This window comes from Coregonus lavaretus (genome assembly GCF_964263955.1).
Source record: "Coregonus lavaretus genome assembly, chromosome: 39".
In the NCBI taxonomy this organism is placed as follows: domain Eukaryota; kingdom Metazoa; phylum Chordata; class Actinopteri; order Salmoniformes; family Salmonidae; genus Coregonus; species Coregonus lavaretus.
In genome coordinates this window covers 8820259-8846718 of record NC_140026.1, presented here as the reverse complement: position 1 = coordinate 8846718, position 26460 = coordinate 8820259, and the positions used below count along the sequence as shown (strand labels likewise).

Genomic DNA, 26460 nt, shown 5'->3' with positions numbered 1-26460 from the left:
ATGAAATAAATAATTCAAAGACAGACAGACAGACTGACAGAAAAACAGCCACCAAAGAAAGAAAGAGATAGAAGAGAATCTGACTTGTCTTTGAAGAGGATGTACAGTATGTCAGCCTGGTCTGGTAGACTGTGGGTGTCTCTGAGGAGCTGGACCAGACTGTTGTAGTCTATATCACCACTGGAATCTCTGGGTAGGTTACACTCGGAGGTCACTACTACCTGGGGAACCTATAGGGAGAGGTGGAGGAGGGAAGAAAGAGAGAGGTGGAGAGGAGAGGAGAGGAGAGAGAGAGGTCTTTTAGTATAAGGCTTGAGAAAATGTTCATATGTTCACATGTGCGCGAACACACACCTACCTGACTGGTGTGAGGCGCAGAGGAATCTGTGAGGGTGAGGTGGAGGGAGGGCTGAGGGGAACGGAAGAGCTTGGTGGGGAGAAACATGTGGGCATCTAGAAGAGAGAGAGGGGTGGGAGAGAGACAGAGGGGGGGGGGGGGGAGAGGGAAGAGAGAGAGAAAGGGATGGAGAGAGATGGGCGTAGAGAGAGAGATGGGCGTAAAGAGAGAGGTGGAAAAAGATCTGTTCAATGATCTTGATCGAACAAGTACAAGGGAACAGCAAAAACCTGCAGACCCTCTGCCCTCCATGGAATGAGTTTAACACCCTTGAAAAGTTTGTGTAGGTTGAGTTCCTTGGCCTTGTGCATGAGAGACACCATCTCCTTAGTCTTATTATTATTATTATTATTATTATTATTATCTCACTGTGTAGGTTGAGTTCCTTGGCCTTGTGCATGAGAGACACCATCTCCTTAGTCTTGGTGGCTGCTGCTTTGAACCTCTCCAGTACTCCAGAGTCATCTCTGACCTTTAACCCAAATAATCATCCAGAAAAGACATGAGACAAATCTATTGGTTAGATTAAGGCCAGATTTCCCGGACACAGATTAAGCCTAATCCTGGACTAAAAACCACTTCCAATGGAGATTCTCCAATGAGGTTGTTTTTCAGTCCAGGATTATGCTTAATGTATATCTGAGGAACTGACCCCTTATATACAGTACCAGTCAAAAGTTTAGACACACCTAGTCTTTCAAGTTTTTTTTGGTGTGACTATTTTCTACATTGTAGAATAATAGTGAAGACATCAAAACTATGAAATAACACGTGGAATCATGTAGTAACCAAAAAAAGTGTTAAAACAAAATATATTTTATAATTGAGATTCTTCAAATAGCCACCCTTTGCCTTGATGACAGCTTTGCACACTCTTGGCATTCTCTCAACCAGCTTCAAATGGAATGCTTTTCCAACAGTCTTGAAGGAGTTCCCACATATGCTGAGCACTTGTTGGCTGCTTTTCCATCACTCTGCGGTCCGACTCACCCCAAACCATCTCAATTTGGTTAAGGTCTGGTAATTGTGGAGGCCAGGTAATCTGATGAAGCACTCCATCACGCTCCATCTTGGTAGAATAGCCCTTACACAGCCTGGAGGTGTGTTGGGTCATTGTCCTGTTGAAAAACAAATGATAGTCCCACTAAGCCCAAACTAGATGGGATGGCGTATCGCTGCAGAATGCTGTGGTAGCCATGCTGGTTAAGTGTGCCTTGAATTCTAAATAAATCACAGACAGTGTCACCAGCAAAGCACCCCCACACCATAACACCTCCTCCTCCATGCTTTATGGTGGGAAATACACATGCGGAGACCATCAGTTCACCCACACCTCGTCTCAAAAAGACACAGCGGTTGGAACCAAAAATCTCAAATTTGGACTCCAGACTAAAGGACAAATTTCCACCAGTCTAATGTCCATTGCTCGTGTTTCTTGGCCCAAGCAGGTCTCTTCTTCTTATTGGTGTCCTTTAGTAGTGGTTTCTTTGCAGCAATTCAACCATGAAGGCCTGATTCACACAGTCCCCTCTGAACAGTTGATGTTGAGATGTGTCTGTGACTTGAACTCTGTGAAGCATTTATTGGGCTGCAATTTCTGAGGCTGGTAACTCTAATGAATTTATCCTCTGCAGCAGAGGTAACCCTGGGTCTTCCGTTCCTGTGGCGATCCTCATGAGAGCCAGTTTTATCATAGCGCTTGATGGTTTTTGCGACTGCACTTTAAAGAAACTTTAAAAGTTCTTGAAATTGTCCGTATTGACTGACCTTCATGTATTAAAGTAATGATGGACTGTCGTTATCTTTGCTTATTTGAGCTGTTCTTGCCATAATATGGACTTGGTCTTTTACCAAATAGGGCTATCTTCCGTATACCCCCCCCCCACCTTGTCACAGTACAACTGATTGGCTCAAACGCATTAAAAGGAAAGAAATTCCACAAATTAACTTTTAAGAAGGCACACCTGTTAATTGAAATTCATTTCAGGTGACTACCTCATGAAGCTGGTTGAGAGAATGCCAAGAGTGTGCAAAGCTGTCATCCAGGCAAGGGGTGGCTATTTGAAGAATCTCAAATATATGTCCAAACTTTTGACTGGTAGTGTATATACAAGGAAGATACAGTTGAAGTCGGAAGTTTACATACACTTAGGTTGGAGTCATTAAAACTCGTTTTTCAACCACTCCACAAATTTCTTGTTAACAAACTATAGTTTTGGCAAGTCGGTTAGGACATCTACTTTGTGCATGACACAAGTAATTTTTCCAACAATTGTTTACAGACAGATTATTTCACTTATAATTCACTGTATCACAATTCCAGTGGGTCAGAAGTTTACATACACTAAGTTGACTGTGCCTTTAAACAGCTTGGAAAATTCCAGAAAATGTCATGGCTTTAGAAGATTCTGATAGGCTAATTGACATCATTTGAGTCAATTGGAGGTGTACCTGTGGATGTATTTCAAGGCCTACCTTCAAACTCAGTGCCTCTTTGCTTGACATCATGGGAAAATCAAAAGAAATCAGCCAAGACCTCAGAAAATAATTTGTAGACCTCCACAAGTCTGGTTCATCCTTGGGAGCAATTTCCAAACACCTGAAGGTACCACGTTCATCTGTACAAACAATAGTACGCAAGTATAAACACCATGGGACCACGCAGCCGTCATACCGCTCAGGATGGAGATGCATTCTGTCTCCTAGAGATGAACGTACTTTGTGCAAATCAATCCCAGAACAACAGCAAAGGACCTTGTGAAGATGCTGGAGGAAACAGGTACAAAAGTATCTATAACCACAGTAAAACAAGTCCTATATCGACATAACCTGAAAATCTGCTCAGCAAGGAAGAAGCCACTGCTCCAAAACCGCCATAAAAAAGCCTGACTACGGTTTGCAACTGCACATGGGGACAAAGATCGTACTTTTTGGAGAAATGTCCTCTGGTCTGATGAAACAAAAATAGAACTGTTTGGCCATAATGACCATCGTTATGTTTGGTGGAAAAAGGGGGTATCTTGTAAGCCGAAGAACACCATCCCAACTGTGAAGCACGGGGTGGCAGCATCATGCTGTGGGGGTGCTTTGCTGCAGGAGGGACTGGTGCACTTCACAAAATAGATGGCATCATGAAGAAGGAAAATTATGTGGATATATTGAAGCAACATCTCAAGACATCAGTCAGGAAGTTAAAGCTTGGTCGCAAATGGGTCTTCCAAATGGACAATGACCCCAAGCATACTTCCAAAGTTGTGGCAAAATGGCTTAAGGACAACAATGTCAAGGTATTGGAGTGGCCATCACAAAGCCCTGACCTCAATCCTATAGAAAATTTGTGGGCAGAACTGAAAAAGTGTGTGCGAGCAAGGAGGCCTACAAACCTGACTCAGTTACACCAGCTCTGTCAGGAGGAATGGGCCAAAATTCACCCACCTTATTGTGGGAAGCTTGTGGAAGGCTACCCGAAATGTTTGACCCAAGTTAAACAATTTAAAGGCAATGCTACCAAATACTAATTGAGTGTATAGTAAACTTCTGACCCACTGGGAATGTGATGAAAGAAATAAAAGCTGAAATAAATCATTCTCTCTACTATTATTCTGACATTTCACATTCTTAAAATAAAGTGGTGATCCTAACTGACCTAAGACAGGGAATTTTTACTAGGATTAAATGTCAGGAATTGTGAAAACCTGAGTTTAAATGTATTTGGCTAAGGTGTATGAAAACTTCCGACTTCAACTGTATATATGTTTAATGCTTTATGTGAAAAAAATTATGTAAAAAAAAAAAAAGATTTTAATGTATTAATTAATAAATAACCCTGACCTTTAACCCTCTGCTGGGGTTCGCTGTGGTCAACAACTGGTCCAGGTACTGGGCTAGGTCATCAGCCTCTAGAGAGAGGGAGGGAGGAGGGGGAGGGGAGGGAGGGAGGGAGGTTTGGAAGTGAGAGGGGGAGAAAAGAGGGGAGAGATGAAGGGGAGTAGAAGGAGAAAGAGAGAGAGAGAGAGAGTAGAAGGAGAAAGAGAGAGAGAGAGAGAGAGAGAGAGAGAGAGAGAGAGAGAGAGAGAGAGAGAGAGAGAGAGAGAGAGAGAGAGAGAGAGAGAGAGAGAGAGAGAGATTGAGAAATATGATATTCTCGAGGACACCATAATCTTAATTAATTGTATTAATCCCTGATCAGAACCAATTTCTTTCTACACATACCACACAACTATTACACAACTGTTCTCACTCACCAAAAATGTAAAACCGCTGTGAAAATGTTCATTGTGGCATTTGTTAGGTTTCTGTTTTGAAATTGACCCCATGAGAGTTGCATTAAAATGCCTTGATCTCAGTCTAAAAACATTCCAGCCACCCTTCATTTTGGATTTAAGTGTTTAGTCTGAATGCAGATAACAGCTACAGGTAGTTCAATTACAAAGACAGCATTTTGACCGTAAATTCTATGACAAATATTCTCTCAAATAATTCACTAAAACATGGTGGTCAGTCACTTGCTCAACTACTGAACAAAAAACAAACACAATTCACACCTAAATCATTCACAGGCTTGCTTTTGTTAATCCAACACAAAATCAGTTGGTTGTGTCACCCATCAAAACAACCAGGTCAGGAGGTTATCTTGCGATGATGGTAACGTCATTCAGAGGTCAATCGTTAGGTAATGAAGGGTCAGAGGTCAAAGGTCAGAGGTTAAAAGATAATGTCACAGGAAGGGGAAATAGGATAGAGGGGGATATTCAAATCTGAGCCTGGAGGTCCAGAGTACTGCTGGTTCTGTACTACGTGGTGTCCACGGTCTGAATCAGTCCCTCATTAGGGAAATAATACAAATCATCAGTGGAACTGCCTTCGAGGTCCAGATTGGAATTTGCCTGGGATACAGGGTTGAAGCTATAGAGCACAGGTGTCAAACTCATTCCACGGAGGGCGGAGTGTCTGCGGGTCACTGATTAGTTAGGAACTCCCCTAACCTGGTTGTCTAGATCGTAATTTGACACAAATTGAATGGATATAACAAAACCAGCAGGAATGAGTTTGACACCCCTGACATTGAGTTAGGAAAACCCATAGAGTTCGATAGAGGCCACAACCGTTCCATGTATTTGATCTATTAGAGATAGCACACCTGATTCAACTTGTCAACTAAACCAATCATCAAGCCCTCAGCCCAACCAATCATCAAGCCCTCAGCCCAACCAATCATCAAGCCCTCAGCCCAACCAATCATCAAGCCCTCAGCCCAACCAATCATTCAAGCCCTCAGGCCAACCAATCATCAAGCCCTCAGCCCAACCAATCATCAAGCCCTCAGCCCAACCAATCATCAAGCCCTCAGCCCAACCAATCATCAAGCCCTCAGCCCAACCAATCATTCAAGCCCTCAGCCCAACCAATCATCAAGCCCTCAGCCCAACCAATCATTCAAGCCCTCAGCCCAACCAATCATCAAGCCCTCAGCCCAACCAATCATTCAAGCCCTCAGCCCAACCAATCATCAAGCCCTCAGCCCAACCAATCATCAAGCCCTCAGCCCAACCAATCATCAAGCCCTCAGCCCAACCAATCATCAAGGCCTCAGCCCAACCAATCATCAAGGCCTCAGCCCAACCAATCATCGACATAATAAATAAATATGCAGCTCCAAAAATTATTTGTTCATCAATCAACAATTACTAGCATAGGCCTAATGGTCTTTTGGTATGTCAAAATTACCCAATATGTATTGTGCACATGAACGTTCGCAAGACTCATAAAGGTAGAAATTCAGTTTATTTAATTCAATGTATGGTTTCCTTTGTTCATATTTCCCGGGTTATGTCGGATTTCCGTGCGTCTGTGTCCTACGTCTCTGTCATTTCTGTTGTGCCTAACAGGAAGCCTCAGTTCGCATAGAAAGGGGCTATGTGGCATGCGCTCCAGGCTTTGGAGTCAGGATGTTGAATAAGAGAACATGATTGTTCCCATGTACGAATTGTGATGAAACATCATTAATAATCATTAAGTCTGATTAAGGTGAATGGAACAATGGATGTGGAAATTGCCTTTTACATTGTAGAACCAGTTTATTGGTTGTAATTGTTTGGTCCTGGGAGGGGCCAAGTGCCTATATGTACCTGTTGAGGTCCTGTTAGACAGATTCCATTTGGTTTCTGAAGGGGAGGCTGTGCGGTCTTGCCCTCTACCTGTGTCCGTTCAGATATGACAGGTTAAGCCTGATACAGAGGCTATTTCTTTGGGCTATTGCCCGTGTATATTTGGTATGATATGGCGCTTTCACCACTGGATCACCAAGACCTGTAAATAAATCTACGGTCTGAGCACGTCAACCTGCCTTGCCTTCTGCTGGCTTCATGCCCTTACGACTGCTACAAGGTCCCCATTTTACAACGAGAGTAGACAAAATAATGAAAAGGTCAGTCTGGTTCCTCAATAAATAGACAAAAGATTTGTAGTTGAACAAGTCGTTGCATGTATATATATTTTTACTTGACTTGAGACTTGACTCGCTCTTAGAATGCACGACTTGGACTTGACTCGACCCGTTCTACTTGGGACTCGACTCGAGACTCGACCCGTTCTACTTGGGACTCGGACCTTGTGACTCGAATAATAATGATTTGGTCCCACCTCTGCAATATTGTCACAGTAAAAGAGAGCATTTTGTAATCAAGTAAAATAAAAAGGTTTTTAAACTGACCGTGAATAAACATTTTCTTTCATATACCCTGGTGACATCACTAGCCCCCTTCATCCCCTCCCTCTGTCCCTCCCCTTCATCCCCTCCCTCTGTCCCTCCCCTTCATCCCCTCCCTCTGTCCCTCCCCTTCATCCCCTCCCTCTGTCCCTCCCCTTCATTCCCTCCCCTTCATCCCCTCCCTCTGTCCCTCCCCTTCATCCCCTCCCTCTGTCCCTCCCCTTCATCCCCTCCCTCTGTCCCTCCCCTTCATCCCCTCCCTCTGTCCCTCCCCTTCATCCCCTCCCTCTGTCCCTCCCCTTCATCCCCTCCCTCTGTCCCTTCTCTTCCTCCTTCCTCCCCTCCCTTTCTTACCACCATTGAAGGTCAAGCCATGCTCAGCAAAGCATCCATAGTCATCATCATCATCATCATCTTCGTCACGGCCCATGCCGCCCACGTGCTTACTGGCATCCAGGAAGCCGAGTTTGGCGAAACAGGAAGTGGTCAGGAACTCAGAGAGCTTTCCCGTCTGGATCCTGGAGCGAGAGAAAGGAATGAATGAACGAATGAATGAATGGATGGACGGGTGGATGGATGGATGACAGTGAGGGAAGGATTGAGGTACTAAGTGAGTGAGTGAGTGAGTGAGTGAGTGAGTGAGTGAGTGAGTGAGGGTGTGTGTTTGTGTGTGTGCATGAATGCCTGAACGAGTGATTTCAGAAAACATTTATGAATGGATAAATGCATGAATGATCAAAAGAACAAACGATCGAAGAAAAAAAACAGACAGACTGGGGGGTAAATGAATGAATGAATAAACAAATAAATTAAGGAAGGAACAAAAACAAACAAACCGACAGATGGACGACAGAGTCACAGATGGACAGATGAATAAATGAATGAGGCCTCACCTTGCTCCTCCATAGTATCCATCCTGTAGCTTCTTCAGCGTGGCCAGAACCGCAGGGTCCAGGTCAGAGTGGTCTTCAGCTGAAACATACAGGGACCATGAGCTAACACACACACACACACACACACACACACACACACACACACTCCCGCCTCCCCACACACACACACTCCCGCCTCCCCACACACACACACACACACACACACACACTCCCGCCTCCCGCCTCCCCACACACACACTCCCGCCTCCCCACACACACAAACACACTCTCCCTGGTGTGTGACTCACTGAGCATGGTCTGAGAGATGGGGAAGGTGACAGTGGGTCTGCCAGTCATCCTCCATCGAGAGGAAAGGTAGGACAGGTCTGTACGAAGCATATCAACAATCATCTGGTTGTCCAACGCCAAGTAGAACTGCTGGTGATCTATGAACTGGAGGGAGGGAGGGAGAGAGAGAATTTAAAAAAAGACTAGTAATTCTCCTTCTCTTCCCAGGACATACAGTAGCTACTGTATAAAGCCATGTCCAAATAAAAGAGCATTTGAACGATGAAATGATCCTAGAAAGTCTACAATGATGTAAGGATACTCAGCGTTCCCCGATGTGCATCGGTCTGCAGGACCCCAAATGTAACCCAGCATCGGTCAGAAAATCAATTCAAACATTACGAATAGCTGGTTCACAAACATTTTTTTGCTTAAATTACTTTCTACCTTCCGAAAATACCTCATCTTTTGTGACAACGGTGTCCTCTCCTTCAGTGTCGAACTATGAATGTAATTGTGTTGACAGTCATTGATCTACAAATCATTTTGCATGGCGAACAACCCCAGGCAGTAGCAGTAGCCGAGTCAAACTGCGCTCAGTGCACATCTTCGCGCGCTGACCTACGAGAGTCACCTTCAGCATTCATATGTTTGTAAAATGGCTTGTGAAATATTAGGCTTAATAGGTTGAATGACAACCAATGTAATTTTCTAGGTTATTTTTATCAAAATGCGCTGTTGAAAATTGTGTTTTCCCAGAATAAAAATAGCCTAAGCTACAGCCGGAACACATAACTCATTTGGCTGTAGGTAGGCTACATGCTATCCTGTAGGTAGGCTACATGCTATCCTGTAGGTAGGCTACATGCTATCCTGTAGGTAGGCTACATGCTATCCTGTAGGTAGGCTACATGCTATCCTGTAGGTAGGCTACATGCTATCCTGTAGGTAGGCTACATGCTATCCTGTAGGTAGGCTACATGCTATCCTGTAGGTAGGCTACATGCTATCCTGTAGGTAGGCTACATGCTATCCTGTAGGTAAGCTACATGCTATCCTGTAGGTAGGCTACATGCTATCCTGTAGGTAGGCTACATGCTATCCTGTAGGTAGGCTACATGCTATCCTGTAGGTAGGCTACATGCTATCCTATAGGTAGGCTACATGCTATCTTGTAGGTAGGCTGCATTCTATAGGTAGGCTACAAGCTATAGGTAGGTAGGTCTTAAAATAAAATATTTTGGTAGCTTTGCTGACTATGTCAATTTTAAAGATACATATTGATAAATTACTAGCTCTAACACTTTTAATTTGCCAAAAAAAGTGATGGTGTTTTCAGATTAAAAGTGGGGCGGAGGGGACAAAAGGCAAACATTGCCCCACCCCCAACTGATTGTACGGTAGTAGATGTCCAGTTTCCCTTATGGCTCAGCTCAGGTGCCTACACACACCATAGACATCACACACACACAGCTTTATTTTCGTGACATTTCTGGACATTTTGGTGGGGAGTAAAAATGTTTGACCATTAAAGAATCCTATTTTCCCTACCACTAACCATTACCCCTACCCCTAATCCTTAACCCTAACTTTAACCATAACCCCCAAAACACTATCCTTAACCCTAACCTTAAAATAGCATTTGAACAAATTCAGGACCTGAAAAACATCCTGACTTTTCAAAACAGTTATAGTTTTCCTACCTTGTCAGGACATTCAGGTGAAACGTTAGGACATTAGGGTCCTGATGAGGTAGGAAAACAAGCACACACACACACACACACACACACACACACACACACACAGAAAATTGTACTGTACTGTACTGTATCTACCTGTGGTGTGAAGGCAAAGATGGTGTTGCGGATGACATAGAACTTAGAAGTTCCTAGACATCCAATCCTCCTGTAGGGTCGACCAGTCAGCCCTAGTCTCTGGTTACGTCCTGGGAGAAAAGAGGAAGAGTGGAGGGTTCAACAGTCAGCATGCTTTCTAATATAGGTTTAGAGTACGGGAAACTGGCCCTCACCGCCCGGTGTAGAAGTGGCTTCCAATAGCACCAGTTTTTGTAAGGTCATTTTCTTTTTTATGGTAGTGAAAGATTGTTGACAGAGTAAATGTGGCTGAGAACTCTAGCAGGACGTGGATGGGGTGTACAGTGTCAGCTACTGTCTCCACCTATATCCCATCTTTCCCTCCTTCCTTCCCTCCTTCCTTCCCTCCTTCCTTCCCCCCTTCCTTCCCCCCTTCCCTCTCTTTGTTTACCAAGTCGTGCGTAAATGTGGCTGAGGACTCTAGCAGGTTGGACGTGGATGGGGTGTATGTCAGATACTGTCTCCACCTCTATCCCGTTCTTCATCAACAACTCCTGGATCTCCTCATTCTCTGCCAGGATAGACACTACAGGAAGAGAATAAAAAACATGACTGACTTATTTCATTATTAAAATAGCTAGAAATATGTCATTTTTTCTGTAAAATGTGTTTGACTGTTGGGGGTGGGGTTCTGTCAGGAGGTGATTGTTGCATGTGGGATGTAAACCTTAACTTAAAAAATGCTTAATCTAGTCAGGATCGAGGGAAAGATGAATGGAGCAAAGTACAACGAGATCCTGCAGCTGACAGACCTTGAGAGGATCTGCAGAGAGGAACGGGAGAAACTCCTCAAATACAGGTGTGCCAAGCTTGTAGCGTTACTTGACTTTTTCCACATTTTGTTACGTTACAGCCTTATTCTAAAATGGATGAAATTGTTTTTTCCCCTCATCAATCTACACACAATACCCCATAATGACAAAGCAAAAACAGGTTTCTAGAAATGTTTGCTAAAAAAATAAAATATCGCATTTACATAAGTATTCAGACCCTGTACTCAGTACTTTGTTGAAGCACCTTTGGCAGCGATTTCAGCCTCGAGTCTTCTTGGGTATGACGCTACAAGCTTGGCACACGGGGGGCCAGTATGAAAAATGTATGCACTCACTAATTGTAAGTCGCTCTGGATAAGAGCGTCTGCTAAATGACTAAAATGTCAATTGGATCACTAACAATGTATTTGGGGAGTTTCTCCCATTTTTCTCTGCAGATCTTCTCAAGCTCTGTCAGGTTGGATGGGGAGCTATTTTGACCCTTGACTTTTTCCACATTTTGTTACGTTACAGCCTTATTCTAAAATGGATTAAATTGTTTTCCCCCCTCATCAATCTACACACAATACCCCATAATGACAAAAAATCCCAGGCTATGTCACAAGCAGCCGTGACCGGGAGTCCCATAGGGCAGCGCACAATTGGCCCAGCGTCGTCCGGGTTAGGGGAGGGTTTGGCCGGGGTGGCTTTACATGGCTCATCGCCCTCTAGCGACTCGTTGCGCGGGCAGAGCGCCTGCAGGCTGACTTCGGTCGTCAGTTGGGCGGTGTTTCCTCCAACACATTGGTGCGTCTGGCTATATACAGTGAGGGAAAAAAGTATTTGATCCCCTGCTGATTTTGTACGTTTGCCCACTGACAAAGAAATGATCAGTCTATAATTTTAATGGTAGGTTTATTTGAACAGTGAGCGGCAGAATAACAACAAAAGAAATCCAGAAAAACACATGTCAAAATTGTTATAAATTAATTTGCATTTTAATGAGGGAAATAAGTATTTGACCCCCTCTCAATCAGAAAGATTTCTGGCTCCCAGGTGTCTTTTATACAGGTAACGAGCTGAGATTAGGAGCACACTCTTAAAGGGAGTGCTCCTAATCTCAGCTTGTTACCTGTATAAAAGACACCTGTCCACAGAAGCAATCAATCAATCAGATTCCAAACTCTCCACCATGGCCAAGACCAAAGAGCTCTCCAAGGATGTCAGGGACAAGATTGTAGACCTACACAAGGCTGGAATGGGCTACAAGACCATCACCAAGCAGCTTGGTGAGAAGGTGACAACAGTTGGTGCGATTATTCGCAAATGGAAGAAACACAAAATAACTGTCAATCTCCCTCGGCCTGGGACTCCATGCAAGATCTCACCTCGTGGAGTTGCAATGATCATGAGAACGGTGAGGAATCGGCCCAGAACTACACGGGAGGATATTGTCAATGATCTCAAGGCAGCTGGGACCATAGTCACCAAGAAAACAATTGGTAACACAATACGCCGTGAAGGACTGAAATCCTGCAGCGCCCGCAAGGTCCCCCTGCTCAAGAAAGCACATATACAGGCCGTCTGAAGTTTGCCAATCAACATCTGAATGATTCAGAGGAGAACTGGGTGAAAGTGTTGTGGTCAGATGAGGCCAAAATCGAGCTCTTTGGCATCAACTCAACTCGCCGTGTTTGGAGGAGGAGGAATGCTGCCTATGACCCCAAGAACACCATCCCCACCATCAAACAGGGAGGTGGAAACATTATGCTTTGGGGGTGTTTTTCTGCTAAGGGGACATGACAACTTCACCGCATCAAAGGGACGATGGACGGGGCCATGTACCGTCAAATCTTGGGTGAGAACCTCCTTCCCTCAGCCAGGGCATTGAAAATGGGTCGTGGATGGGTATTCCAGCATGACAATGACCCAAAACACACGGCCAAGGCAACAAAGGAGTGGCTCAAGAAGAAGCACATTAAGGTCCTGGAGTGGCCTAGCCAGTCTCCAGACCTTAATTCCATAGAAAATCTGTGGAGGGAGCTGAAGGTTTGAGTTGCCAAACGTCAGCCTGAAAAACCTTAATGACTTGGAGAAGATCTGCAAAGAGGAGTGGGACAAAATCCCTCCTGAGATGTGTGCAAACTTGGTGGCCAACTACAAGAAACGTCTGACCTCTGTGATTGCCAACAAGGGTTTTGCCACCAAGTACTAAGTCATGTTTTGCAGAGGGGTCAAATACTTATTTCCCTCATTAAAATGCAAATCAATTTATAACATTTTTGACATGCGTTTTTCTGGATTTTTTTGTTGTTATTCTGTCTCTCACTGTTCAAATTAACCTACCATAAAAATTATAGACTGATCATGTCTTTGTCAGTGGGCAAACGTACAAAATCAGCAGGGGATCAAATACTTTTTTCCCTCACTGTATATATTTAATAGTTACATATACAGTATGTGTTAAGGCTGGTTTACAGTTGGTCTATCGACATGTCTGTAGACAGTTGCCATAGCGACATCATGAAAATTCTATTGTCGTCCGACATCAAACTTGTCCTTGTCGTTATGAAAAAGTATCAACACAAAACCACAGTCTCTACATGACATCAGCAGCCCGGTGCTCCAGACAGTCTCTACATGACATCAGCAGCCCGGTGCTCCAGACAGTCTCTACATGACATCAGCAGCCCGGTGCTCCAGACAGTCTCTACATGACATCAGCAGCCCGGTGCTCCAGACAGTCTCTACATGACATCAGCAGCCCGGTGCTCCAGACAGTCTCTACATGACATCAGCAGCCCGGTGCTCCAGACAGTCTCTACATGACATCAGCAGCCCGGTGCTCCAAATAGCATACTTGCTCTATTTTAACACCGATAAACCCATCCGTTTAAAAATAAATTCAGTAAATGTAAACTAAAAACAACTTTCTAAACAATGTTTTGGTTTGTTTTTAGCTTGTTAGCTATCTAGCTGGCTAGCCAGTTCAAATAATGACCAAGAGTATAACTTCAGCTAATTCTATTCATTATTACAGGGAAATGAACCCACAACATCATTATTTACAAGGTAATGATGGCGAGCTTACAGAAAATAGCTTACGGTTGTGAGTGTGAAGAAATTAAAGTAGGTCATTCTATCAGAGAACTTTAGAACTCATGCACTGTCTCATCACAGATGGATTTGGTCTTGTTGCTGTAGCAGCCAAGTAACCACGACAACGGACATTGCGACAGTCGAAGAGACATTCACTTTTTTTCATGTCTGTGCGACAAGGAAACCGACAGTCGCAGCGACAATCTGCAGACATTCCACCGGAGTATAAATGAAATGTTGTTTTGACCAGAGACAGAGTCTACAGACATGTCGTTGGACCAAGTATAAACCGGCCTTTAAATATGGTCCTTTAGCAGATGCTTTTATCAAACGTAGACATATATTCAGTGTGTAGCCTTCAAATCTCACCCTGCACCACCACGTCTGGCTTGGGGATGGTGGAGAAACGTCGGTTGAGAGGATCTATCTCTCCAGGGGCCAGGAAACCCTGTAGAACACAGAGAGAGGGCAAAGCTTTACCATACAATACCGGAGAGAGGAGAGGAGAGGAGGACTTTATAACCCAGTGGCAGTTAGTCACCAGCTATTGTAGTGTGTATAGTATAGTGTCCACTAGCTAGTGTAGTGCGTGACCTCTCACCTCTGCCAGTAGACTTCCTAGGACATAGAGGGACTGACCCCACTTTAAAGGGAGCTTCCCCAGAGGGACCCTCTCCACAGAGTGGGGGTTCGCATACTCCTCAGCCACCTGTTGGTTACAGACACACAGTTAGAAAGCACCCCAACTCTCTCCACAGAGTGGGGGTTCACATACTCCTCAGCCACCTGTTGGTTACAGACACACAGTTAGAAAGCACCCCAACTCTCTCCACAGAGTGTGGGTTCACATACTCCTCAGCCACCTGTTGGTTACAGACACACAGTTAGAAAGCACCCCAACTCTCTCCACAGAGTGGGGGGGGTTCGCATACTCCTCAGCCACCTGTAAAAAAACTAAAATTGGTTCACATGTGTGATTAGGCTTGCTAAATTCCCAGGTTTTCCAGAAATCCTGGTTGGAAGATTCCGGAGTTCCATTAAGCCACCACTACACCCTGGTTGGAAGATTCTGGAGTTCCATTTAGTCACCACTACACCCTGGTTGGAAGATTCTGGAGTTCCATTTAGCCACCACTACACCCTGGTTGGAAGATTCTGGAGTTCCATTAAGCCACCACTACACCCTGGTTGGAAGATTCCGGAGTTCCATTAAGCCACCACTACACCCTGGTTGGAAGATTCTGGAGTTCCATTTAGCCACCACTACATCCTGGTTGGAAGATTCTGGAGTTCCATTAAGGCACCACTACACCCTGGTTTTCCAGTCTTACCCTATCAGGTGGAACGCTGTAGAGCTCTGGCAGTAGACAGATCCCATCCTTCTGTTTGATCAGAATCCCCTCCAGGGCATCCCTGTACTCCTGGACCTGGAGGGTGACAAGTAAGGACACTGCTATGAAGGCATATAGCTTCTATATTAACTCCTATGAGAGGTCATAACCTGCTCAGGTAGCCTGGCGGTTGCTGGATCGAATCCCCGAGCAGACAAGGTGAAAATTTATCGTTCTGCCCTTAAGCAAGGCAAAAAACACATTTCCATTTCACACTTACAGGTTACCCACTTGTACATACAGTGAAACAGGACTATATAAGCACACCCCTATTTATTATTATTATTATTATTATTATTTAACCTGCTATATAGCCACCTGTTCTGGGCTGTTGGTGAAGACGCCGTCCAGTATGAGGTAGGTCCAGAACAGGGGCCATTCACACTCTATGTTCTCAAAGAGCTTCAGCTCAGCAGACTCATAGTATAGACGGTTAGGATCCTGGGACGGGAGGGAGGGAGGGAACAGAACCACAGAATCATGGAGAGAGAACAATAGGAGATAGATGGATGGATGAATGAATGGGAGGGAACAGAACCACAGAATCATGGAGAGAGAACAATAGGAGATAGATGGATGGATGGATGAACGGGAGGGAACAGAACCACAGAATCATGGAGAGAGAACAATAGGAGATAGATGGATGGATGGATGGGAGGGAACAGAACCACAGAATTATGGAGAGAGAACAATAGGAGATAGATGGATGGATGGATGAATGGGAGGGAACAGAACCACAGAATCATGGAGAGAGAACAATAGGAGATAGATGGATGGATGGATGAACGGGAGGGAGGGCAATAAAACAACAAAGTATAGTTCTAGAATGACATTGTTTCTGAGAAAATGTGAGACGACCTCTGAGAACCTGTCGGATGTCGCACCGACTCATTGTTGGGAAAAATCTAAAACGCTACGAAAATCAGTTTTTGTGGCAATTTAGATTTTGGTTGTTTTGGATACTTTAAACCCTTTACTTTATTGTAATGTAAACATACTGTATGATTATTTAAGGTCGCTAACGTTCATAAGAGGTTCACACTTTCTTCCGATGTTGTTTGATCAGTGGGTAGGCCCATTAGCTGGTCAAAATGACATGAAAAGTGATCCAAATATATTCACATCATTGCAGTAATTTCAACAGTTCAGAATAATTTTTTATTTTAGGTAGCAAAGCAATTTATTTCCTATCCTTAAGTTGTTGGAAGTGAGAGGCATCTTTGCTGTCATTCGTTAGCTATGTCATTTTGGCTAGCCGTGGCCATCTTCCCTCAAAGATGTAAAAACATTGGATAGGTGTAGATGAATTGTCTACCAATACAGTTACATCAATCCACTGCTTTTAAATCTTTGAAGGGGTGTGCGAATTGGGATTGGGCTCCTAATAGTAGCACAGTCTTCCCATTTTCTATCATCACTGGAGCTGACTGCTGACTTCTCAGATAAATAGCGATATGTTGCTTGTTGTTTGACTTGGCTAGTCAGACGTCAATACTTAGAGCAAAGCTGCCAGTATGCTCTGAAATACTGGTAATCAAGGATCATTTTAAGTGGTCCCAACGATCGTCTGTCATCTCATCATGGATGGAGAGATGAGAGAGCCTATTCAACAAGGAGCAAGCAAGGTATGTTAAGCTAGCTAGCTAAAGTACACAATACTTTATAAACTCGGGCCTTCACTACCTGCATTTACACTGGATTTGTTTAAAGGTAGGCTATAGCCAGTGTTGTTGGAGTGACAGTACTATTGAAGGCAAATTTGAAGACACGCCGCTATAGCTAACGCTAGCCTAAATGTTTCACTGACTATTTGACCAGCCGTGGTATTTTTCCATCCCTGTATCCCACAAAACAAGTTAGCTAGCTAACAATTTAATGTTCATTCATTGAGAGAGAGATAATAGACACAGCGGTTTGAAGAAGAAGAGAGAGCCTTCTTTGTGTGTGAGTGTGTGTGTGAGTGTGTGTGTGTGTGAGTGTGTGTGTGTTTTTAAACATTTGGGTCTCCATGACAATTTCCTTTATTGTGGACCCAAATAAAAAAGACTGATAAAGCACTGAAACATGATGTTTCCCCTCAGGGTGAAGGGAATGGCCAGGCTCTGGGTCTGGATCTGGTGGAGAGCGCTGGATCCAAGGTAGAGGTCTTCACGGATCCACCTGTACCGAATACCCGAGACCCGATCCGGGACCCGAGCGGGTCCGAATCCAGAATTCGAAATAATGTCACGGGTCTGGGTCGGATCTGATATGATATGATTGTCACGGGTCTCAGCTACGTGTAGCCTAATTTTAACTGACTTGTCAGGAAGGAACCATACAGATCTGAACGTGACTGCTGTAGTAGAGAGAGAGAGAGAGAAATGGTATAATTTATGATGCTGCTCTTTGCTTTTCCCGATTGGCGCGTGTAGCTTGTTGTTGGCCAATCATAAGTCATCAATGCGGCAACAGGCTACAGTAATAGCGCCTCCGTGTGGGGAAGATATGTAATCAATGGAAGATGGAGTTAAAACGATGGAATTAGAAGTGAAAGGAGAGGGATAGGCTACAACGACCAAGAGCCAACAGGTAGGCTGCTACGTAATATTCTGAATGGAATCTCTTTTTAAAACAATCGAGCTGATTGGGGTTTTTCTCTCATGCCTCAATGCAATTAGAAAAAAAAACATTACGGAATCTTTGAATGCTGTTTTCTCCATTTGAACTTTTTGGCTGAGGCCAACTTTAAAAGTTCAAAACTCGGGTTCTGATAAATACATATCTCAGTGATTTAAAAATACCTGTATTTGGGATAGTTTGGAGTTTTCAGACCTATAAAAAAAATGTAAATTAAAATAATATTCACGATGTGAAGGGTTTCCATAGGCGGCCACACAAATAAGGAAACCACATCAACGCAAATAATCTGGTAACAGATGGAAGGAGGGGTGAAATGGAAGGAGGGGTGAAATGGAAGGATAAGTGAATGGAAAGATGATACAGATGTTTAAATTTTCTCATTCTGACTGATTGGGATGTATCGCTGCTGTTCCTCTGATCAAAGCACTTAGTCTGAACACCTCCCATGACTGCAGATGCATTTCATCAAATGTAGAAGTGACTATGGCTGGGTGGTGAGATATAAATCAACATGTAGAGAGAGGGAGGGAGGGAGGGAGAGAGAGAGAGGGAAGAATGGAGAGAGCGATAAGAGAGAGAGAAAAAGAGAGTGAGAGCGCATGTTTTTACCTCTTTAGGCGTTTTGTGTCCATCCCTGAGAAACCTACAGCATCCATATCGACCCTGAGAAAAGAGAAAGAGAGAAAGAAATATATAATATATGCCATTTTCCCTGCCATAAGGGTTACATAACACAACATAACACTGCATAGCCCTGTCATAAGGGTGACATAACACTGTCCTGACCTGTAGTTTGGATATGATCTTCTCCTTGGTGATGTTGACAATAGAGATGTCCTCTACAGCGAAGGCCGGGTACGAGATAATGGACAGCACCCCTGCATCCACCTCTTTAGACATAGACGCCCTGGGAAGCATGGAGTTGAGGATGGACTGAAGAGAGACAGAGAGAGAGAGGGGTGAGAGGGAACAGAGAGACAGAGAGAGAGGGGGGGGTGAGAGAGAACAGAGAGACAGAGAGAGAGGGGGGGGTGAGAGAGAACAGAGAGACAGAGAGAGAGGGGTGAGCGAGAACAGAGAGACAGAGAGACAGAGAGAGGGGGGTGAGAAAGAACAGAGAGAGAGGGGTGAGAGAGAACAGAGAGACAGAGAGAGAGGGGTGAGAGAGAACAGAGAGACCGAGAGAGAGGGGTGAGAGAGAAGAAAAAACTCTGATAAAGGATAACCCAAAACTAATTGAAATGTATAATTGTGTGTGTGTGTGTGTCTATGTGTGTGTCTATACATGCGTTTGTGTGTGTATGTCTTCGGAAAGTATTCAGACCTCTTGACTTGTTCCACATTTTGTTACGTTACAGCCTTATTCTAAAATTGATCAAATAGTTTTTTCCCCTCATCAATCTAGAAACAATACCCCATAATGACAAAGCAAAAACAGGTTTTTAGAAATGTTAGCTAATTCTTATTTTATTTTTTAGAAATATCACATTTACATAAGTATTCAGACCCTTTACTCAGTACTTTGTTGAAGCACCTTTGTCAACGATTACAGCCTTGAGTCTTCTTGGGTATGACGCTACAAGCTTGGCACACCTGTATTTGGGGAGTTTCTCCCATTTTTCTCTGCAGATCTTCTCAAGCTCTGTCAGGTTGTATGGGGAGCTTTGTTGCACAGCTTTTTCAGGTCTCTCCAGAGATGTTCGATCGGGTTCAAGTCCGGGCTCTGGCTGGGCCACTCAAGGACATTCAGAGACTTGTCCCAATGCCACTCCTGCGTTGTCTTGGCTGTGTGCTTAGGGTTGCTGTCCTGTTGGAAGGTGAACTTTCACCCCAGTCTGAGGTCCTGAGCGCGCTGGAGCAGGTTTTCATCAAGGATCTCTGTACTTTGCTTTGTTCATCTTTGCCTTGATCCTGATTAGTCTCCCAGTCCCTGCCACTGAAAAACACCTCCACAGCATGATGCTGCCACCACCATGCTTCACCATAGGGATGGTGCCAGGTTTCCTCCAGACGTGACACTTGGCATTCAGGCCAAAGAGTTGAATCTTGGTTTCAACAGACCAGAGAATCTTGTTTCTCATGGTCTGAGAGTCTTTAGGTGCCTTTTGGCAAACTCCAAGTGGGCTGTCATGTGCCTTTTACTGAGGAGTGGCTTCTGTCTGGCCACTCTACCATAAAGGCCTAATTGGTGGAGTGCTGCAGATATGGTTGTCCTTCTGGAAAGTTCTCCCATCTCCACAGAGGAACTCTGGAGCTCTGTCAGAGTGACCATCGGGTTCTTGGTCACCTCCCTGACCAAGACCAAGGCCCTTCTCCCCTGATTGCTCAGTTTGGCCAGGCAGCCAGCTCTAGGAAGAGTCTTGGTGGTTCCAAACTTCTTCCATTTAAGAATGATGGAGGCCACTGTGTTCTTGGGGACCTTTAATGCTGCAGATATTTTTTGGTACCCTTCCCCAGATCTGTGCCTGGACACAATCCTGTCTCGGAGCTCTACGGACAATTCCTTCGACCTCATGGCTTGGTTTTTGCTCTGACATGCACTGTCAACTGTGGGACCTTATATAGACAGGTGTGTTCCTTTCTAAATCATGTCCAATCAATTGAATTTACCCCAGGTGGACTCCAATAAAGTTGTAGAATCATCTCAAGGATGATCAATGGAAACAGGATGCACCTGAGCTCAATTTCGAGTCTCATAGCAAAGGGTCTGAATACTTATGTAAATAAGGTTTCTGTTTTTTTGTTTTTTATACATTTGCTAAAATTTCTAAAAACCTGTTTTCGCTTTGTCATTATGGGGTATTGTGTGTAGATTGCTGAGGATTTTTATTTATTTAATCAATTTTAGAATAAAGCTGTAACGTAACAAAATGTGGAAAAAGTCAAGGGGTCTGAATACTTTCCGAAGGCACTTTATGTCTATGTGTGTGTGTGTGTCTACATGTGTATGTCTATGTGTGTGTTTGTGTGTGTGTCTACGTGTGTGTGTATGTCTATGTGTGTTTGTCTATGTGTGTGTTTGTGTGTATGTGTATGTCTATGTGTGTGTGTGTGTGCATGTCTATGTGTGTGTTTGTGTGTGTGTCTACGTGTGTGTGTATGTCTATGTGTGTTTGTCTATGTGTGTGTGTGTGTATGTCTATGTGTGTGTGTGTGTGTATGTCTATGTGTGTGTGTGTATGTGTGTGTGTGTGTATGTGTGTGTGTGTGTGTGTGTGTGTGTGTGTGTGTGTGTGTGTGTGTGTGTGTGTGTATGTCTATGTGTGTGTGTGTGTGTGTGTGTGTGTGTGTGTGTATATATATGTGTGTGTGTGTGTGTGTGTATGTCTATGTGTGTGTGTGTGTGTGTGTGTGTGTGTGTGTGTGTGTGTGTGTATATATATGTGTGTGTGTGTGTGTGTGTGTGTGTGTGTGTATGTCTATGTGTGTGTGTGTGTGTGTGTGTATATGTGTGTGTGTGTGTACCTGACAGTGCTGTATATCGTCAGCCAGAGCGTGCACCACAGACCCTGGTCCTCCTCCGGCTCCAAACAGGTTCAGTTCATCCAGGGCCTCCAGAGCTGCCTGTGGGACATAACACCTTCATAAGGACTACATAACACCTTCATAAGGACTACATAACACCTTCATAAGGACTACATAACACCTTCATAAGGACTACATAACACCTTCATAAGGACTACATAACACCTTCATAAGGACTACATAACACCTTCATAAGGACTACATAACACCTTCATAAGGACTACATAACATAACTTCATAAGGGCTATTTAACCCTGTCACAAGGGCTACATAACATTGTTGTAAGGGCTCATAACACCTTCATAAGAGCTACATAACCTTGTCACAAGGGCTACATAACACTATAATAAGACTACATAACAGTTGGTCCAGATTGTCATACCTTCATACCGTGCCTTTGCCATACCGAGGTACACAGTATTACGGGTGGTGCACATAAGGAAGCGCAAAAAAATGCTAACAGGTACTAAGGAATTCCCATAGCGGATGCTAGGTAAATGTTAACGAGCGCAAGCGAACATAAACTAATTGCAAGGACAGACAACCCTGCTCATAAAGTTATGCAATATCTCAAAAGGCTACTCACAGTTTGCACAAAACACATATTAGACAGAAAGGCTCTTGATCCAGGAGGAGATTCTCTGCTGTTACCAAGATTCAAGAAGCTTGATCTTGCAAGCTAGCGTCTTGGCTAGCAAAATTAGAAAACCAAATACACAGCTGGAGAAAATGTATTTGGCACATTTTGGATAGTTAACTTAATGTAAGATATACTGTATAGCTGGCAAACATTAGTAGAGAATTTCATACAAGTGTAAGTTGATCACCTCACTTAAGTTGCGCTGCAGGAGAGAATCACCTTATGAAGCTCCCATTTGCACACACGTGACAGGCTCAATCAACTGTTTTGGGGAACTACCGGTAAGCTTCATTATGAAAAATAATCAAAACAGGTGAAATGAAGAAAGCCATCTGCTTTATCTATTTACCTAGTGCACAAGATGACGGCAGGTATTTATTTTAAAAGTACAAATATCCCAACAACAAAACATTTTCTTACGAATTTGACGGTATTGAAAATCACATTGCGGGTATTTCAAAATACCCCGGATTACGGTATATACAGTATAGTACCCAACCCTACTACATCTTAATAAGGACTACATAACACCTTCATAAGGGCTACATCAGGTCATAAGACTGTCATAACAATGAGATATCAGATATAACATAAAACAGAAGGATGGTGACAGAGGGCTGGTGTAAAATAATTAAATTAAATGGAAAACTACGTGTCGCCTACGCTGATATGGAAACAAGAAATGGTACATTACGCTGCTGATTTCTAGGAATATCAGATAGAAACAGTTACTAGTATTTATCTATTTACTACGTCGTTGTTCCTGTGAACCATGTCTGGTTCTTGGAAACTCCAGTAACCAACGCTCAGAACACGATACTAGCGAACGCAATCAAAGGGTTGAGCAGGGGAAGACATACCAATGACAGACAAATGTGTGTGTGTGTTAACGGAAGCAATGTGTGAAACCCACCCTGTGTCCACCATGAACGCATTCTCAGCTGCTTTGTGTGCGTTTGTGTGTGTGTGTGCGTGTGCGTGTGTGTGTGTGTGTGTGTGTGCCCTCTGTCCATCATGAACGCATTCTCAGCTGCTTTGTGTGCGTTTCTGTGTGTGTGTGTGTGTGTGTGTGTGTGTGTGTGTGTGTGCCCTCTGTCCATCATGAACGCATTCTCAGCTGGTTTGTGTGCGTTTCTGTGTGTGTGTGTGCGTTTCTGTGTGTGTGTGTGTGTGTGTGTGTGTGTGTGTGTGTGCGTTTCTGTGTGTGTGTGTGTGTGTGTGTGTGTGTGCGTTTCTGTGTGTGTGTGTGCGTGTGTGTGTGTGTGTTTCTGTGTGTGTGTGTGTGTGTGTGTGTGTGTGTGCGTTTCTGTGTGTGTGTGTGTGTGCGTTTCTGTGTGTGTGTGTGTGTGTGTGTGTGTGTGTGTGTGTGTGTGTGTGTGTGTGTGTGTGTGTGTGAGCGCGCGCGAGCGAGAGGATCGGCCTTAAATCTCTTTCATAGAAGAGAGTCACTTTCATTGCAGCAGCATACCAGACATGGAAGAAGGGGTGAAAAGGGGGTTGGAGGGGAGAGAGCTAAAGATGGATAGATACAGGGATGAGGGTCTACAGTGATAGACAAACAGAGAGGGGGGGGGGGCAGAGGGGTGTAAAATAGAGAGGGGGGGGGGCAGAGGGGTGTAAAATAGAGAGGGGGGGGCTGAGGGGTGTAAAATAGAGAGAGGGGGGCAGAGGGGTGTAAAATAGAGAGGGGGGGGGCAGAGGGGTGTAAAATAGAGAGGGGGGGGCAGATGGGTGTAAAATAGAGAGGGGGGGGGCAGAGGGGTGTAAAATAGAGAGGGGGGGGGGCAGAGGGGTGTAAAATAGAGAGGGGGGGCAGAGGGGTGTAAAATAGAGAGGGGGGGGCAGAGGGGTGTAAAATAGAGAGAGGGGGGAGCAGAGGGGTGTAAAATATGTGTGTGTGTGTGTGTGTGTGTGTGTGCGTGTTTTTTGTTGCTTCACTCTTTCGATCACAGCTTGTCTGTTGGTGGCAGGCTTTCAGGGCAGTGTCAATCATTTTTATAGGCTTTCCCATACAGACCACAATACGACACAAGGAATTATGACCTTAATCATAACTTCTCCTCCCTGTGTGTGTGTGTGCGTGTGCATTCTCACTTTAGCCATGCCGATAGAGCTAGCGTTGAGCTCAGGGATCCCCTGGTTCGTCTTGTCTCCTCTCTCCCACATCCCGTAATCCTGAAAGAGTAGAGTATAGTTCATAAAGGATTCATAAAGTATTTATAGAGCTTGGTAGAGCATTCATAAAGTGTTCATAACCACTGTAAGTAGCAGAGTGAATAAACAGAAGTGTCCCATTTTAAATTAAATAACCAACCACTTAAATACATTATAGAGCTTCTATAGCGCAGGGGTTCTTAGAGCTTTTTCAGCCTGGGACCCAGAAAAAGCCATATCTCAGACTGCCCATCTTAATCTTTTATTTTTATTGGCCAGTCTGAGATATTGCTTTTTCTTTGCAACTCTGCCTAGAAGGTCAGCATCCTGGAGTCGCCTCTTCACTGTTGCCGTTGAGACTGGTGTTTTGCGGGTACTATTTAATGAAGCTGCCAGTTGAGGACCTGTGAGGTGTCTGTTTCTCAAACTAGACACTAATGTATTTGTCCTCTTGTTCAGTTTTGCACTGGGGCCTCCCACTCCTCTTTCTATTCTGGTTAGAGCCAGTTTGCTCTGTTCTGTGAAGGGAGTAGTACACAACGTTGTACGAGATCTTCAGTTTCTTGGCAATTTCTCGCATGGAATAGCCTTCATTTCTCAGAACAAGAATAGACTGATGAGTTTCAGAAGAAAGTTATTTGTTTCTGGCCATTTTGAGCCTGTAATCGAACCCACAATTGCTGATGCTCCAGATACTCAACTAGTCTCAAGAAGGCCAGTTTTATTGCTTCTTTAATCAGCACAACAGTTTTCAGCTGTGCTAACATAATTGCAAAAGGGTTTTCTAATGATCAATTAGCCTTTTAAAATGATAAACTTGGATTAGCAAACAACGTGCCATTGGAACACACTTGCTTTTCTTTCGAAAACAAGGACATTTCTAAGTGACCCCAAACTTTTGAACGGTAGTGTATATTCATGTTCATTTTTCCCCATTAAAAACACTTTTACATATCTGTCTAGGTTGGAACTGTTGATGTTAAAATACAATAAATCATTTTCATTCTGAACTAGAATAAACTGATTGATCACATCACACAGATGTAGACCAGAAAACACACACACAGTCCTATTGAGAGGTGTGTGGCTGGTTGAAGCTTCAACAAGCATGTCTATTCTGAGCTCCGTTTTTGACAGTGCAACCCTGAGGTCATGCTCAGCATGGAGTCTGTTTCTGTACTTGTTTTTTTAAGTACACCAGAGTTGAGAACCCTGACTGGCATAGGTATGTGGTGCCAAACTGGATCAGAACATCTACTGCTTTCTCAGCCAGGCAGGAGACCGCTTCCTGCTGTAGATGAGCAACCCAGAACTGTGTGAGTGGGTTTGCCTCAAAAAGCATCTTGCTTCAATCAGTTTATTCCAGTTCAGAATAAAAATTATTACTTGTATTTTAACAGCAACAGTTCCAACCTAGACTTGTTTTCAACAATCATATCTACAGTAAGATGTACAGTAGGCTGATAATTTTTCATCTTCATATGTACTGTTACTTATGGTTGCACTATCAGTAGCTAGCTAGTTTGTTTTGGCTAACGTTAGCTTTCTAGCTATTATATCTGTGTACAAGGGAATTGTTTGAAAGAGAAACTCACATCTACTACTATGAGAGATAGTACTCCCATATGTTGACCCGTACTTTAAGAATGGCTGGTATAGAGCATTCATAATGTCTATATTAGCACTACATAGATGCTACAACATCCACGGTTCGCTTATTCACGTCTTTGAATTTCAACAGAAACTTACAGCCACTTTGTAAGCTGCCTCGATGTAAAACATGAGATTCTGTACCACATCCACCTCATCCTGAGTGTAGACGATATGGAGTCCTGCAGGACAGACACATGAAACATGGGTAAATACGAGTTCCAAGAATTGTAAACAATGTAAAAAATAAATAAAAAAAAAACATCTGATAAGAGTTCTAGTTACTGCAACAACTGGAGACTCAAAAACGTGGGGCCTAAGTGAGTTGTGGAAGTTGATCATATACCCCCCCCCCCCCACCCCCATAGTCCTAGAAGACAAACAAATGAAGACTTTATAAAGCTTCCTAGAGTGACCCCTCTACCTGAGGCAGTCATCTGGGCGAGGAACAGCAGGAACAGAGAGGTAGCGTCCACTTGGAGGTGTC

The 26460-nt window shown here is 43.9% G+C and overlaps 1 protein-coding gene across 1 annotated transcript in view; it reads right to left on the bottom strand.

Annotated features, from left to right (window-relative positions):
* LOC311112690 (phosphorylase b kinase regulatory subunit alpha, skeletal muscle isoform-like) overlaps positions 1–26458 on the bottom strand; it is a gene marked incomplete at its 5' end in the record, with an annotated part of 43368 nt that extends 16910 nt beyond the window's left edge. The window contains 19 exons of the mRNA XM_084155822.1: positions 85–230; positions 359–453; positions 767–869; positions 4229–4296; positions 7461–7624; positions 8000–8078; positions 8287–8431; positions 10102–10211; positions 10532–10666; positions 14361–14439; positions 14593–14700; positions 15323–15418; positions 15701–15823; positions 18614–18667; positions 18791–18937; positions 21470–21568; positions 24264–24344; positions 26073–26155; positions 26398–26458. Coding sequence (XP_084011948.1) covers positions 85–230; positions 359–453; positions 767–869; positions 4229–4296; positions 7461–7624; positions 8000–8078; positions 8287–8431; positions 10102–10211; positions 10532–10666; positions 14361–14439; positions 14593–14700; positions 15323–15418; positions 15701–15823; positions 18614–18667; positions 18791–18937; positions 21470–21568; positions 24264–24344; positions 26073–26155; positions 26398–26458 — 1976 coding nt within the window. The remainder of the gene's footprint in view (positions 1–84; positions 231–358; positions 454–766; positions 870–4228; positions 4297–7460; positions 7625–7999; positions 8079–8286; positions 8432–10101; positions 10212–10531; positions 10667–14360; positions 14440–14592; positions 14701–15322; positions 15419–15700; positions 15824–18613; positions 18668–18790; positions 18938–21469; positions 21569–24263; positions 24345–26072; positions 26156–26397) is intronic.
* Between the last annotated feature and the right edge of the window lie 2 nt (positions 26459–26460).